The sequence below is a fragment of the Oncorhynchus tshawytscha genome, linkage group LG13 (genome assembly GCF_018296145.1).
Source record: "Oncorhynchus tshawytscha isolate Ot180627B linkage group LG13, Otsh_v2.0, whole genome shotgun sequence".
Lineage (NCBI taxonomy): Eukaryota > Metazoa > Chordata > Actinopteri > Salmoniformes > Salmonidae > Oncorhynchus > Oncorhynchus tshawytscha.
In genome coordinates, this window is record NC_056441.1 from 4,909,885 (window position 1) to 4,921,548 (window position 11,664).

General features: G+C 48.3%; 1 protein-coding gene and 1 long non-coding RNA gene across 2 annotated transcripts in view; both read right to left on the reverse strand.

The window, feature by feature from the left end:
- Positions 1–2,494: 2,494 nt before the first annotated feature.
- On the reverse strand, positions 2,495–4,347 carry LOC121839028. Its single transcript, XR_006078541.1, has 2 exons — positions 3,844–4,347; positions 2,495–3,813 (listed from the first exon to the last, which is right to left on the reverse strand). It is a non-coding gene; the product is annotated as an uncharacterized LOC121839028 (long non-coding RNA).
- Positions 4,348–6,860: 2,513 nt separating this feature from the next.
- The window catches only part of LOC112241744 (FH1/FH2 domain-containing protein 3), a 185,859-nt gene continuing 181,055 nt past the window's right edge, over positions 6,861–11,664 (reverse strand). Inside the window, 4 exon segments of the mRNA XM_042295070.1 lie at positions 6,861–7,403; positions 7,704–8,650; positions 8,900–9,073; positions 11,428–11,623. Coding sequence (XP_042151004.1) covers positions 8,568–8,650; positions 8,900–9,073; positions 11,428–11,623 — 453 coding nt within the window. The 3' untranslated portion in view covers positions 6,861–7,403; positions 7,704–8,567.

An 11,664-nucleotide genomic window follows, 5' to 3' on the forward strand; every position in this document is an offset into this window, starting at 1 on the left:
ATATTCATCGGAAAGGAGCATCAAACTCATCACCTTACACTTTCACCACCCTGTGAAGTTCATCATAATTTGGAAAATTTAATCCCGAAACATTTTCCGTTTCCATCAAACCTGTCGTTCATTTTTTTTTTTTATCCAACGTATATCACTTACTTAAAATAGTTAGATGGCTCCCTTGTTTAGTGTGGGGGGAAATTCTGAAACTATTCTTCCTTTAACTCACAGCGACATCTGCAGGACATTAGGCGAACTAACTTCCTTTGTGGTTTGAACGCACAACAGTAGGAGGGTTCACAGTCAATTTACTTGAAGATATGTATTTCTCCCAAGTTTAACCAGCAACATCCTCAACCCAACAACCAAAGCTGATCTCTGAATAAAATAAGCAATCCAGCAATGACAAATATCGATCACATTAAATGTGTGATTTATGACAATCCTGTTTTACTGGGTCTTATATCAACAACTGATGTAGGCTACAGCATAAATGTACTCACCTATAAGCATGTCCCCACACAGGGCAGGTAGCCACGTGGTTAGAACGTTGGGTCTAGTAACTGAAAGATTGCTAGTTCGACTCCCCGGGCCGACAAGATAAATCATCTGTTGCATGGCACTTAACCCTAATGGGTCCAGGGTTGCTGTTGATAATGGTTGATACCCTGGCTGTGACCCCACTCCCCTGGCTGTGACCCCACTCTCCTGGCTGTGACCCCACTCTCCTGGCCGTGACCCCACTCTCCTGGCCGTGACCCCACACCCCTCCGTGATCCCACTGGCCGCGACTCCACTCTCCTGGCCGTGACCCCACTCTCCTGGCCGCGACCCCACTCTCCTGGCTGCGACTCCACTCTCCTGGCTGCGACTCCACTCTCCTGGCCGCGATTCCACTCCCCTGGCCGTGACCCCACTCTCCTGGCCGTGACCCCACTCTCCTGGCCGTGAACCCACTCTCCTGGCTGCGACTCCACTCTCCTGGCCGTGATCCCACTCCCTGGCCGTGACCCCACTGGCCGTGACCCCACTCTCTCTCCTGGCTGCGTGACCCCACTCTCCTGGCCGTGAACCCACCCCACTCTCTGGCCGCGACCCCACTCTCCTGGCTGCGACTCCCTGGCTCTCCACTGGCCGTGACCCCACTCCCTGGCCGTGACCCACTCCACCCCTCCTGGCCGTGACCCCACTCCCCTGGCCGTGACCCCACTCTCCTGGCCGTGACCCCACTCTCCTGGCTGCGTGGGTGCGATCCCTCTCCTGGCTGCGACTCCACTCTCCTGGCCGTGATCCCACTCCCCTGGCCGTGACCCCACTCTCCCGTGATCCCACTGGCCGTGACCCCACTCCCTGGCCGTGACCCCACCCCTGGCCGTGACCCCACTCCCCGTGGCCCCACTCCCTGACCCCACTCCCCTGGCCGTGACCCCACTCTCCTGGCCGTGATCCCACACCCCTGGCCGTGACCCCACTCCCCGTGACCCCACTTCCCTGGCCGTGACCCCACTCCCCTGGCTGTGACCCCACTCTTCAAGATGGGAGTTTGGATTTCAAACACAACATTTCCATTTCACACGTGTCTAATACACACCTGTACATGTGTGAAACTGTATCTTATAATTATAATTTATTACACACACTCACATTTTACTGAACAACGTGGTTTTATTGCAGGGTGTGTATACATAGCGTTTCAGGTGAAAGAAGTAACATACTTTAAATCCAAACAGCATGGTTTTAGTGTCCAGTTCACTGGTTACATGATATCCCCAAATATCCCCAAGTCCATTTGAAGTAACAAGCACAGAACCAACAGAACCAACCAGAAACACCAGAACCAAACAGAACCAACAGAACCAAACAGAACCAACAGAATCAAACAGAATCAAACAGAACCAACCAGAACCAACAGCAAAACACACTAGTATTTGTTTGGTTCTGTCTAAAACAACCCACTGGTTGAATCAACGTTGAATAGATGTTGAATTGTAACTCAGTCTGTAACTCAGTCTGTATCTCAGTCTGTAACTCAGTCTGTAACTCAGTCTGTATCTCAGTCTGTAACTCAGTCTGTATCTCAGTCTGTATCTCAGTCTGTAACTCAGTCTGTAACTCAGTCTGTATCTCAGTCTGTAACTCAGTCTGTATCTCAGTCTGTAACTCAGTCTGTATCTCAGTCTGTAACTCAGTCTGTATCTCAGTCTGTAACTCAGTCTGTAACTCAGTCTGTAACTCTCAGTCTGTATCTCAGTCTGTATCTCAGTCTGTAACTCAGTCTGTAACTCAGTCTGTAACTCAGTCTGTAACTCAGTCTGTAACTCAGTCCTGTATCTCAGTCTGTAACTCAGTCTGTAACTCAGTCTGTATCTCAGTCTGTAACTCAGTCCTGTATCTCAGTCTGTAACTCAGTCTGTATCTCAGTCTGTAACTCAGTCTGTAACTCAGTCTGTAACTCAGTCTGTATCTCAGTCTGTAACTCAGTCTGTATCTCAGTCTGTAACTCAGTCAGTATCTCAGTCTGTAACTCAGTCTGTATCTCAGTCTGTAACTCAGTCCTGTATCTCAGTCTGTAACTCAGTCTGTAACTCAGTCTGTATCTCAGTCTGTAACTCAGTCTGTATCTCAGTCTGTAACTCAGTCTGTAACTCAGCCTGTAACTCAGTCTGTAACTCAGTCTGTATCTCAGTCTGTATCTCAGTCTGTATCTCAGTCTGTAACTCAGTCTGTATCTCAGTCTGTAACTCAGTCTGTAACTCAGTCTGTATCTCAGTCTGTATCTCAGTCTGTAACTCAGTCTGTAACTCAGTCTGTATCTCAGTCTGTATCTCAGTCTGTAACTCAGTCTGTAACTCAGTCTGTAACTCAGTCTGTATCTCAGTCTGTATCTCAGTCTGTAACTCAGTCTGTAACTCAGTCTGTAACTCAGTCTGTAACTCAGTCCTGTATCTCAGTCTGTAACTCAGTCTGTAACTCAGTCTGTAACTCAGTCTGTATCTCAGTCTGTAACTCAGTCCTGTATCTCAGTCTGTAACTCAGTCTGTAACTCAGTCTGTAACTCAGTCTGTAACTCAGTCTGTAACTCAGTCTGTAACTCAGTCTCTGTAACTCAGTCTGTAACTCAGTCTGTATCTCAGTCTGTAACTCAGTCTGTAACTCAGTCTGTAACTCAGTCTGTATCTCAGTCTGTAACTCAGTCTGTATCTCAGTCTGTATCTCAGTCTGTATCTCAGTCTGTATCTCAGTCTGTAACTCAGTCTGTATCTCAGTCTGTAACTCAGTCCTGTATCTCAGTCTGTAACTCAGTCTGTAACTCAGTCTGTATCTCAGTCTGTAACTCAGTCTGTATCTCAGTCTGTAACTCAGTCTGTAACTCAGCCTGTAACTCAGTCTGTAACTCAGTCTGTATCTTAGTCTGTATCTCAGTCTGTATCTCAGTCTGTATCTTAGTCTCAGGACTGAGTTACAGACTGAGTTACAGACTGAGATACAGGACGTCACACAGGAACGATGAATCCTTGTAAGGGACTGATGATAAAAGACAGTTATATGGTAGTTGTCCTGTTGATGAACCATGAACCATGTAGCCGTGTCTGGGACCTGAAGACCAGCTCCCAGAGGGTAACATCTAGGAACACTTAGAATTATAGCAGGGTTGGGTTGGTTCTCTAGCCAGTCAATCACACTATGGTCGTTGTGGTAAAGGGTTGTGAATATCTGTATAAATTAAACAATTACACAGTGAAGTAAAACCATTTTGTTTAAATGAAGATAAAAAAAAGTACAACATCAATGAAAATCCTCATGAGACGACTTCTCTACCTTAAACTATAACTTAATAGACTTCTCTACCTTAAACTATAACTTAATAGACTTCTCTACCTTAAACTATAACTTAATAGACTTCTCTACCTTAAACTATAACTTAATAGACTTCTCTACCTTAAACTATAACTTAATAGACTTTTCTACCTTAAACTATAACTTAATAGGAAATAATGTGACACAGTGACATAGATAGTTCAGATGGGAGTGACGTGGCGCAGAGGAAGGCTCCGTACTGTAATATGACCAGGAGTTTTCCTGTCACTGGAACGGGTAAAACTTTGGGGCAAAGGTATGAACAGAGGCAGAATGAGGACGAGAAAGATTTCAGAAAAAAGGCAGGTACTGTAGGCTACCTGTAAAACAAATGGTACACACCAAACACACAGCCTTAACTTGCAACTAAGGAGTAAGAAATATACAAACAAAAAAACGGTCAGATCTGACACATACAGAGCATTCGGAAATTATTCAGACCCCTTGACTTTTTCCACATTTTGCTACGTTACAGCCTTATTCTAAAATATATATATTTTCTTCTCATCAATCTACACACAATACCCCATAATGACATCACAATACCCCATAATGACATCACAATACCCCATAATGACATCACAATACCCCATAATGACATCACAATACCCCATAATGACATCACAATACCCCATAATAACATCACAATACCCCATAATGACATCACAATACCCCATAATGACATCACAATACCCCATAATGACATCACAATACCCCATAATGACATCACAATACCCCATAATGACATCACAATACCCCATAATGACATTTACAATACCCCATAATGACATTACAATACCCCATAATGACATTACAATACCCCATAATGACATTTACAATACCCCATAATGACATTACAATACCCCATAATGACATCACAATACCCCATAATGACATCACAATACCCCATAATGACATTTACAATACCCCATGACATTACAATACCCCATAATGACATTACAATACCCCATAATGACATCACAATACCCCATAATGTCAAAGCAAAAACAGGTTTTTCAAAATTGTTTAAAATGTATTAAAAAAAAACAACTAAAATATCTAATTTACATAAGTGTTCAAACCCTTTACTCTGTAATTTGTTAGAGCACCTTTGGCAGCGATTACAGCCTTGAGTCTTCTTGGGTATGAAGCTTGGCACACCTGTATTTGGGGAGTATCTCCCATTCTTCGCTGCAGATCCTCTCAAGCTCTGTCAGGTTGAATGGCGAGCGTCGCTGCACAGCTTAAGGACATTCAGAGACTTGTCCCGAAGCCACTCATACGTTGTTTTGGCTGTGTGCTTAGGGTCATGGTCCTGCCGGAAAGCGAACCTTCGCCCCAGTCTGAGGTCCTGAGCGATCTGTAGCAGGTTTTCATCAATGATCTCTCTGTACTTTGCTCCGTTCATCTTTCCCTCGATCCTGACTAGTCTCCCAGTCCCTGCCGCTGAAAAACATCCCCACAGCATGATGCTGCCACCACCTTGCTTCACTGTAGGGATGGTGCCAGGTTCCCTCCAGACGTGACGCTTTGCATTCAGACCAGAGAATCTTGTTTCTCATGATCTGAGAGTCCTTTAGGTGCCTTTTAGAAACTCCAAGCGGGCTGTCATGTGCCTTTTACTGACGAGTGGATTCTGTCTGCAGAGATGGTTGTCCTTCTGGAAGGTTCTCCCATCTCCACAGAGGAGCTCTGGAGCTCTGTCAGAGTGACCATCAGTTTCTTGGTCAAGGCCCTTTTCCCCTGACCAAGGCCCTTCTCCCCGATTGCTCAGTTTGGCCGGGCGCCCAGCTCTAGGAAGAGTCTTGGTGGTTCCAAACTTCTTCCATTTAAGAATGATGGAGGCCACTGCGTTCTTGGGGGCCTTCAATGCCGGAGAAATGTTTTGGTACCGTTCCCCAGATCTGTGCCTCGACACAATCCTGTCTTGTGGCTGTACGGACAATTCCTTCGACCCCACGGCTTGGTTTTTGCTCTGAAGTGTCCTGTCAACTGTGGGACCTCATATAGACAGGTGTGTGCCTTTCCAAATCATGTCCAATCAATTGAATTTAAGCACAATCAAGTTCTGGAAACATCTCAAGGATGATCAACGGAAACAGGATGCACCTGAACTCAATTTCAAATCTCATAACAAAGGGTCTGAATACTTATCAGGCATTTCTGTTTTGAATTTTTAGTACATTTACAAAAAATTCTAAAAGCCTGTTTTCACTTTGTCATTATGGAGTTTTGTGTGTAGATTGACAAGGAGAATATTTAATCAATTTTAGAATAAAGGCTGTAATGTAACAAAATGTGGAAAAAAGTGAAGGGGTCTGAATACACTGTAAAGGGCACTGACACACAGTAGTCTCTCACTACGCTATAAGAAACCGCTTATTGAGAAGCTTATTGTGACATTTGTTGTTGTCGTCTATAAGACTACAAAAGCACGGGCGTGTAGGAGTGTAGAGAGAGATGGTGAGAGGGAGTAGAGAGAGAGAGATGGAGGGAAGGTAGGGAGAGAGAGAGATGGAGGGAGAGTTGGGAGAGAGAGAGACAGAGAGATGGAGGGAGGGTAGGGAGAGAGAGAGACAGAGAGATGGAGGGAGGGTAGGGGAAGAGAGAGATGGAGGGAGAGTAGGGAGAGAGAGAGAGACAGAGAGATGGAGGGAGGGTAGGGGAAGAGAGAGAGAGATGGAGGGAGAGTAGGGAGAGAGAGAGAGAGAGATGGAGGGAGGGTAGGAAGAGTGAGAGAGAGATAGTGAGATGTAGGGAGGGAGGGTAGGGAGAGAGAGAGAGAGATGGAGGGAGGGTAGGGAGAGAGAGAGAGAGAGAGATGGAGGGAGGGTAGGGAGAGAGAGAGAGAGAGATGGAGGGAAGGTAGGGAGAGAGAGAGATGGAGGGAGAGTAGGGAGAGAGAGAGATGGAGGGAGGGTAGGGAGAGAGAGAGATGGAGGGAGAGTAGGGAGAGAGAGAGACAGAGAGATGGAGGGAGGGTAGGGGAAGAGAGAGAGAGAGAGAGATGGAGGGAGGGTAGGGAGAGAGAGAGACAGAGAGATGGAGGGAGGGTAGGGGAAGAGAGAGACAGAGAGATGGAGTGTATGTAATTAGAAAGAAATGATTGAATCACTATGTAACAGCATACTAGTTATTGAATGATCGTCAGTCTAATAGAATGCCTGCTCAAACACCTTTGTCCCAGGTCACGACCCCACTCTTTACTATGAGAGGATGGACGAACGAGTCTTTATTTATAACTTTATTTATAACTTTATTCTGTTCTTAAACCCTGAAGTTCACAGCTTAAATGTTTTTTTTTAAAGGTTATATACTTTATAGGCCTACTGTAGGTACTTGAGTAACACATCGCTTGCAGCAAGCGACATCTATTCTCCCTTTCTTTCTTTCATATTGATAGGCTGTAACAGTTAAATAAACAAAAATCTATAAATACAAATCAACCTATCAACGTGATGAATCCGTCTCCAATCCAAGAGGCCTGTTGAAAATCAACCTATCAACGTGATGAATCCGTCTCCAATCCAAGAGGCCTGTTGAAAATCAACCTATCAACGTGATGAATCCGTCTCCAATCGAGAGGCCTGTTGAAAATCAACCTATCAACGTGATGAATCCGTCTCCAATCGAGAGGCATGTTGAAAATCAACCTATCAACGTGATGAATCCGTCTCCAATCGAGCCTGTTGAAAATCAACCTATCAACGTGATGAATCCGTCTCCAATCGAGAGGCCTGTTGAAAATCAACCTATCAACGTGATGAATCCGTCTCCAATCGAGAGGCCTGTTGAAAATCAACCTATCAACGTGATGAATCCGTCTCTCGAGAGGCATGTTGAAAATCAACCTATCAACGTGATGAATCCGTCTCCAATCGAGAGGCCTGTTGAAAATCAACCTATCAACGTGATGAATCCGTCTCCAATCGAGAGGCCTGTTGAAAATCAACCTATCAACGTGATGAATCCGTCTCCAATCGAGAGGCATGTTGAAAATCAACCTATCAACGTGATGAATCCGTCTCCAATCGAGAGGCCTGTTGAAAATCAACCTATCAACGTGATGAATCTGTCTCCAATCGAGAGGCCTGTTGAAAATCAACCTATCAACGTGATGAATCCGTCTCCAATCGAGAGGACTGTTGAAAATCAACCTATCAACGTGATGAATCCGTCTCCAATCGAGAGGCATGTTGAAAATCAACCTATCAACGTGATGAATCTGTCTCCAATCGAGAGGCCTGTTGAAAATCAACCTATCAACGTGATGAATCCGTCTCCAATCGAGAGGCCTGTTGAAAATCAACCTATCAACGTGATGAATCTGTCTCCAATCGAGAGGCATGTTGAAAATGACAAATGTTAAGATTCATTCTCATTCAACCAACTTCCATCATGTTGAGACTTTTTTCCACAAAATACATTTCTAACAAAAGATTATCTCCCTTTTCTCTCCTTCATTCCCTGACCCTTTCCTTGAGGGGCTTCTGAAGACACACCTCAACAAAGATTATCAACCACAGACACAAGAAGCTAACGCGTGATTCGCTACCGGTACAACATAAGCTACTAACAAGGCTACTGATTGGCTGACGGAGGGTTCTGGGGGCGGGGTCGAAGTGAAGGCAGAAGCGTGACATGGGGGGGTCACGGAGGTGTTCCAGGGTGTGTTTCCATGGCGCTCCAAATCGCCATGGCGGGGGGCGATGATGTCACACCGGCATCTCGGCGGCGTCGGAGAGTCCGAGGAGTAGGGCCTCTTCTGGTGTCAGACCGCTCTTCAGTGTCCGTCTCACTACACAGACACCCAGACACACACACACACACACCCAGACACACAGACACACACGCACACACACACACACACAGAGCAAGGCATCATTATACTGGTTCTAGAGAGTTACACAGTGAGCAGGTTTTTATTCCAGCCCAGCACTATTACTAACAGGACAGAATAAAAGTTGCCGTGCAGCCAGAGTCTTATGATTGGTTGAGTGAGTGAGTGAGATCAAACGTGATTGGCTGTGAGTGAGTGAGGACATACGTGATTTGCGGTTGGCTCTTGACCTCCTCCTTTCCCGGGGCACTGCCCTCTGACTGGGGCCCTGAGTGGCTGACCTCACGATGCGATCCATGATCTCATCAGCCTCATCGTCACCTGACCTCTGAGACTCCACCCCCATCGCCGCGGGGGGTATCGGTGCCTGTTGTACACGACCTGATGGAGGAAGGGAGTAGAGAGAGAGTGAGATGGAGCGAGGGAGTAGAGAGAGAGAGTGAGATGGAGCGAGGGAGTAGAAAGAGAGTGAGATGGAGCGAGGGTAGGGAGAGATAGAGAGAGAGAGATGGTGAGAGGGTAGGGAGAGAGAGAGAGATGGAGGGAGGGTAGGGAGAGAGTGAGAGTGAGATGGAGGGAGGGTGTAGAGAGAAAGATTGGGATGGAGGGAGGGTAGGGAGAGAGAGAGATGGAGGGAGGGTAGGGAGAGAGAGAGAGAGAGAGATGGTGAGAGGGAGAGAGAGAGATGGAGGGAGGGTAGGGAGAGAGAGAGAGAGAGAGATGGAGGGAAGGTAGGGAGAGAGAGAGATGGAGGGAGAGTAGGGAGAGAGAGAGACAGAGAGATGGTGAGAGGGTAGGGGAAGAGAGAGAGAGATGGAGGGAGGGTAGGAAGAGCGAGAGAGATAGTGAGATGTAGGGAGGGAGGGTAGGGAGAGAGAGAGAGATGGAGGGAGGGTAGGGAGAGAGAGAGAGAGATGGAGGGAGGGTAGGGAGAGAGAGAGAGATGGAGGGAGGGAGGGTAGGGAGAGAGAGAGAGATGGAGGGAGGGAGGGTAGGGAGAGAGGAGGGAGAGGGAGAGAGAGAGATGGAGGGAGGGGGTAGGGAGAGAGAGAGAGATGGAGGGAGGGAGGGTAGGGAGAGAGAGAGAGAGAGAGAGGATGGAGGGAGGGTAGGGAGGGAGAGAGAGAGAGAGATGGAGGGAGGGAGGGTAGGGAGAGAGAGAGAGAGGAGGGAGGGTAGGGAGAGAGAGAGAGATGGAGGGAGGGAGGGTAGGGAGAGAGAGAGAGAGGATGGAGGGAGGGAGGGTAGGGAGAGATAGATGGTGAGGGAGGGTAGGGAGAGAGAGAGATGGAGGGAGGGTAGGGAGAGATAGAGAGAGAGAGATGGAGGGAAGGTAGGGAGAGAGAGAGATGGAGGGAGAGTAGGGAGAGAGAGAGACAGAGAGATGGTGAGAGGGTAGGGGAAGAGAGAGAGATGGAGGGAGAGTAGGGAGAGAGAGAGAGAGAGATGGAGGGAGGGTAGGAAGAGCGAGAGAGAGATAGTGAGATGTAGGGAGGGAGATGGTAGGGAGAGAGAGAGAGAGATGGAGGGAGGGTAGGGAGAGAGAGAGAGAGAGATGGAGGGAGGGTAGGAAGAGCGAGAGAGAGATAGTGAGATGGAGGGAGGGAGGGTAGGGAGAGAGAGAGAGAGAGAGATGGAGGGAGGGAGGGAGATGGAGGGTAGGGAGAGAGAGAGATGGAGGGAGGGAGGGTAGGGAGAGAGAGAGAGAGATGGAGGGAGGGAGGGTAGGGAGAGAGAGAGATGGAGGGAGGGAGGGTAGGGAGAGAGAGAGAGATGGAGGGAGGGAGGGTAGGGAGAGAGAGAGATGGAGGGAGAGAGAGAGAGAGATGGAGGGAGGGAGGGAGGGTAGGAGAGAGAGAGAGAGATGGAGGGAGGGAGGGTAGGGAGAGAGAGAGAGATGGAGGGAGGGAGGGTAGGGAGAGAGAGAGAGATGGAGGGAGGGAGGGTAGGGAGAGAGAGAGAGAGAGATGGAGGGAGGGAGGGAGGGTAGGGAGAGAGAGAGAGATGGAGGGAGGGTAGGGAGAGAGAGAGAGAGAGAGAGATGGAGGGAGGGTAGGGAGAGAGAGAGAGAGAGGAGGGAGGGAGGGTAGGGAGAGAGAGAGAGAGATGGAGGGAGGGAGGGTAGGGAGAGAGAGAGAGAGAGAGATGGAGGGAGGGTAGGGAGAGAGAGAGAGAGAGATGGAGGGAGGGTAGGGAGAGAGAGAGAGAGATGGAGGGAGGGAGGGTAGGGAGAGAGAGAGAGAGATGGAATAAGGGAGGGTAGGGAGAGAGAGAGAGATGGAGGGAGGGAGGGTAGGGAGAGAGAGAGAGATGGAGGGAGGGAGGGTAGGGAGAGAGAGAGAGAGAGAGAGATGGAGGAAGGGAGGATAGGGAGAGAGAGAGAGAGATTGAGGGAGGGAGGGTAGGGAGAGAGAGAGAGAGATGGAGGGAGGGAGGGTAGGGAGAGAGAGAGATGGAGGGAGGGAGGGTAGGGAGAGAGAGAGAGAGAGATGGACGGAGGGAGGGTAGGGAGAGAGAGAGAGATGGAGGGAGGGAGGGTAGGGAGAGAGAGAGAGAGATGGAGGGAGGGTAGGGAGAGAGAGAGAGATGGAGGGAGGGAGGGTAGGGAGAGAGAGAGAGATGGAGGGAGGGAGGGAGGGTAGGGAGAGGTTTAACCAACATAATCATGTGTACCTCTGTGTGTGTGTGTGTGTGTGTGTGTGTGTGTGTGTGTGTTTGTGTGTGATCTCCCTCACCCCCTCGGCCTGGCCGTGACCTGGTACGTGTGCGTAGACCCGGCACCCCTGATGTCTCTCTGTTGCCGCCCTGAAGGCTGGTCTTCAGTACTGCCTTCATGAATTCATGCTCTGCAGCATCCTCAGCATGGCCCAAACCTTGAGGCTGCAAGCTCTCCACCCCGCCACCGGGGGCACTAACATTCTGCCCTGCAGACTGGGGTGGGAGATAGAGAGAAATAGAAAGAAAGAAAGAGA